Raw genomic sequence first — 4,174 nt, 5'->3', positions numbered from 1 at the left:
GCCAGGGGGGGCTGCGGGGCCGGGGGGGCACCCCCGGGACCCCCCCCCCGGGCCCTGACGCCCCCTCCCCTCCCCAGGTACACGGGCACGACCCCCTCGCCCCCCCCCGGCTCCCACTACACGTCCCCGTCCGAGAACATGTGGAGCACGGGCAGCAGCTACAACATGAGCACGGGCATGGCCGTGGCTGGTGGGTCTGGGGGGGGGTCTGGGGGGTCCTGGGGGGCTTTGGGGGGGTCCTGGGGGGGTCCTGGGGGGTTATACCCCAGTTCTGGGGCAGAACATGTGGAGCACGGGCAGCAGCTACAACATGAGCACGGGCATGGCCGTGGCCGGTGGGTCTGGGGAGGGGGCTGGGGGGTCCTGGAGGGAGTCTGGGGGGGTCCTGGGGGGTCCTGGGGGGGTCCTGGGGGGGTTTTGGGGGGTCCTGGGGGCAGAACATGTGGAGCACGGGCAGCAGCTACAACATGAGCACGGGCATGGCCGTGGACGGTGGGTCTGGGGGGGTTTGGGGGGTCCTGGGGGGGCTCTGGAGGCTCTGGGAGGGGGTCCTGGGGGCTCTCCCCCCATTTTGGGGGTCTCTGAACCCCCTCCCTACGCAGGAATGGCTGTAGCTGGTGGGTCCTGGGGGGATCCTGGTGGGTCCTGGTGGGTCCCAGGGGGATCCTGGTGGGTCTTGAGGGGTCCTGGGGGGGTCCTGAAGGCTCTGGGAGGGGGTCCTGGGGGCTCTCCCCCCATTCTGGGGGTCTCTGACCCCCTCCCCACACAGGGATGGCTGTAGCTGGTGGGTCTGGGGGAATCCTGGTGAGTCTTGGGGTTGTCCTGGGGCTCTGGGAGGGTCCTGGAGGCTCTGGGAGGGTCCTGGAGGGGCTCTGGAGGTCCTGGGGGTGTCCTGGGGGGGTCTCTCCCCGTTTTGGGGGTCTCTGACCCCCTCCCCACGCAGGGATGCCGGCAGCCTATGACCTGAGCAGCGTCATCGCGGGCGGCTCCAACGTGGGGCACAACAACCTCATCCCCCTGGGTGAGCCTGGGGGGCTCGGGGTGAGGGTGGGGGGGCTCACAATGGGGGGGGGGGGTCACAATGAGGGGAGGGGGCTCGGGGTGAGGGGGGGCTCACAATGGGGGGGGGGGCTCACAATGAGGGGGGGTCTCAGGGTGAGGGGGGGGCTCACAATGAGGGGAGGGGGCTCGGGGGGGGCTCACAATGGGGGGGGGGGGTCTCAGGACTTGGGGAGGGGTCTCACAATGGGAGGGGTCTCTCAATGAGGGGGGGTCCCACAATGAGGGGGGGGTCTCACAATGAGGGTGGGGGTCCCACGATGAGGGTGGGGGTCTCTCAATGAGGGTGGGGGTCTCTCAATGAGGGGAGGGGTCTCACAATGAGGGTGGGGGTCTTGGGATGGGGGGGGTCTCTCAATGAGGGTGGGGTCTCAGGATGAGGGTGGGGGTCTCTCAATGAGGGTGGGGGTCCCACAATGAGGGTGGGGGTCCCACAATGAGGGTGGGGGTCTCTCAATGAGGGTGGGGGTCTCTCAGTGAGGGTGGGGGTCTCTCAATGAGGGTGGGGGTCTCACACCCCCCCCCCACCCCGCAGCCAACACCGGCATCGTCAACCACACCCACTCCAGGATGGGCTCCATCATGAGCACGGGCATCGTGCAGGGTGAGCGTGGCCCCTCCCCAAATAACCCCCTGACCCCCCCCCTGACCCCTGACCCCCGTGTGACCCCCGTGTGCCCCCTGACCCCCGTGTGACCCCCGTGTGCCCCCCCAGGCTCCTCCAGCGCTCAGAGCGGCGCCGCCTCCAGCGCCCACTACCCCCTCAACAGCCAGTTCACCATGGGGGGGCCGCCCATCTCCATGGCCTCGCCCATGTCCATCACCACCAACACCATGCACTACGGCAGCTGAAGGGCCCCCCCGGCCCCCCGACCCAGGAGAGGAGAGAAAAACACACAAAAAAAAAAAACAACAAAAAAAAAAAACAACCAAAATCCGGGGACCCCCCCCCAGCCCCGCCCCGGGGGTCCCTCCCTGCCCCCCCCCCCCTTGCTCCACAGGGGATTTTGGGATTTTTTTGTTTTTTTGGTTTATTTTTTTTTTTTTTTGGTTTTGTTTTTCTGCGGAGGTGGGGGGGGAAGGGGGGGGGAGGGGCCGTTTTTTACCGCTGGATGGGGGCGGGGCAGGGGGGAGGGGGGGGGGGGTGAGGATCCCCCCCCGGGACCCCCCCCCCGGGATGGGAACCCCGCCGGGATGGGGCCGAATGAACCAAAATCCCAAAATCCCAAAATCCGCGGATTCGGCCCCGATCCGGGGCGGGCGGCGCCGGCTGGGATTGCTCGGGCTGGAGCCTCAATAAACGGGAGGGTTTCACACCTGAGGGGTCTGGGGGCTTCCCGGGGGGCTGGGGGCACCCGAAATCCCCGGGGGGGTCCCAAAAATCCCTGGGGATCCCAAAAGTCCCGGGGGACGGGGGGGGGGGGGGGGGGGAATCCCAAAAATTCCTGGAGGATCCCAAAATCCCTGAGAGATCCCAGAAATTCCTGGGGGGGGTCCCAAAAATCCCTGGGGATCCCAAAGGCCCTGAGGGGGATCCCAAAAATCCCTGAGAGATCCCAAAATCCGTGGGGCAGAACCGGGATAGAAACGGGGAGAGAACCGGGAGAGAAACGGGGATGGAACAGGGATAGAAATGGGGACAGAACCGGGATAGAAACGGGGAGAGAACCGGGAGAGAAACGGGGATGGAACAGGGATAGAAATGGGGACAGAACCGGGATAGAAACGGGGCAGAACCGGGAGAGAAACGGGGACAGAACCGGGATAGAAACGGGGACAGAACCGGGAGAGAACTGGGATAGAAATGGGGACAGAACCGGGATAGAAACGGGGACAGAACCGGGACGGGACCCGGGCGGAACCGAGATGGAACCGGAACAGACATGGGGCAGGAACCGGGATGGGACCGGGGATAAAACCGGGGTAGAACCAGGGCAGAACCGGGACGAAAGCGAGAATGGCAGCCGAGGGATGGGCGGGGAAGGTGAACGGCACCGGGACCAGACCGGGGCAGCACCGGGACCGGCCCCGGGCCCGTCCCTCACCGTACAGGTCGGGGTTGTTGCGCAGCCGGTGCCGCACGAAGTTCTTGCCCGGTACCGGCACCGGTTCCCGGGGCCGGTCCCGCACCTGCCGCGTGTCCACGTCGAAGAACGCCCGGTAATACTCGAAGGTCCAGAATCCCCGGGGCTGCCGCTGCCCCGCCAGGAGCTGCGGGGGTCACACCGGGCCGGGGTCACCCCGGGCTCCGCTGAACCCCCCGGGGCACCGGGAACCCCCCGGGAACCCCCCGGGACCCCCGACCCACCGGGGCCGTGTCCGCATCGTCCCCGTCCTCGGGGGGCTCCGGCACCGTCACGGAGCCTCCCGACAGCGGCTCCGGCGCCTCCTGCAGGCCTGAGGGGACCGGGGGCGTCACCGGGGGAACGGAAACCGGCACCGGGACCGGGGGAATCACGGGACTCACCGTGGGGCCGGGGCTCGTCCATTCCGGAGCCTCTCGCTGCCGGGACGGAGCACGCCGGTTGTGAGGGACGCTCGGTACCGGCCGCAACCGTCCCGGTACCGGCTCCGCTCCAGGGACTCCCACAGACCTCCCGACCCAGGGACCCTCCCGGTACCGGCCCCGCTCTGCCGGTAAAGGCCCCGCCCCCAGGGACTCCTCCGGTCCCGCCCCGCCCCCAGGGCCCTCCCGGTACCGCCGGTACCGCTCAGCACCGGCTCCGCTGACGTGGACTCGCCCCCGCCCCCCCCCTCCGCCCCCCCCCCGCGCCCTGGCCGCGATGGTTCCGCCCGGTCCGTTCCCCTCCCGCCCCCTCCGGCCCCGCGGTCCCGCCGCGCGATGGTTCCGCCCCGCGATGGTTCCGGGCATGGCGGCCGAGACCCCCGGGGGGGCAGGGGGGGAGAGGGGAGACCCCAGACCCCCCCCTCAGGACCCCCCCACCACCGGGACCCCCCCAAAACCCCCCAGGACCCCTCCCCCGTACGCTCAGAACCCACCCGGGATCCCCCAGACCACCACAGAGGGGACCCCCCCCAAAAAAAATCAGAGACACCCAAAAACTCCCCAAAACTCCCCCAAAACCCCCCCAGGACCCCCAAAAGGAGCCCTGTG

At 68.6% G+C, this 4,174-nt stretch overlaps 1 protein-coding gene across 1 annotated transcript in view; it reads left to right on the top strand.

The window, feature by feature from the left end:
- CARM1 (coactivator associated arginine methyltransferase 1) overlaps window positions 1-2,375 on the top strand; it is an 8,550-nt gene extending 6,175 nt beyond the window's left edge. Inside the window, exons 10-13 of the mRNA XM_071418984.1 lie at window positions 6-190; window positions 944-1,021; window positions 1,595-1,663; window positions 1,775-2,375. Coding sequence (XP_071275085.1) covers window positions 6-190; window positions 944-1,021; window positions 1,595-1,663; window positions 1,775-1,911 — 469 coding nt within the window. The 3' untranslated portion in view covers window positions 1,912-2,375. The remainder of the gene's footprint in view (window positions 1-5; window positions 191-943; window positions 1,022-1,594; window positions 1,664-1,774) is intronic.
- Window positions 2,376-4,174: the final 1,799 nt, after the last annotated feature.

Source organism: Agelaius tricolor, unplaced genomic scaffold, assembly GCF_023055355.1.
Source record: "Agelaius tricolor isolate 1412-34295 unplaced genomic scaffold, bAgeTri1.0.p SCAF_97, whole genome shotgun sequence".
Lineage (NCBI taxonomy): Eukaryota > Metazoa > Chordata > Aves > Passeriformes > Icteridae > Agelaius > Agelaius tricolor.
The sequence above is the reverse complement of the archived record's forward strand: the minus strand, read 5'-3'. Positions and strand labels throughout refer to the sequence as shown.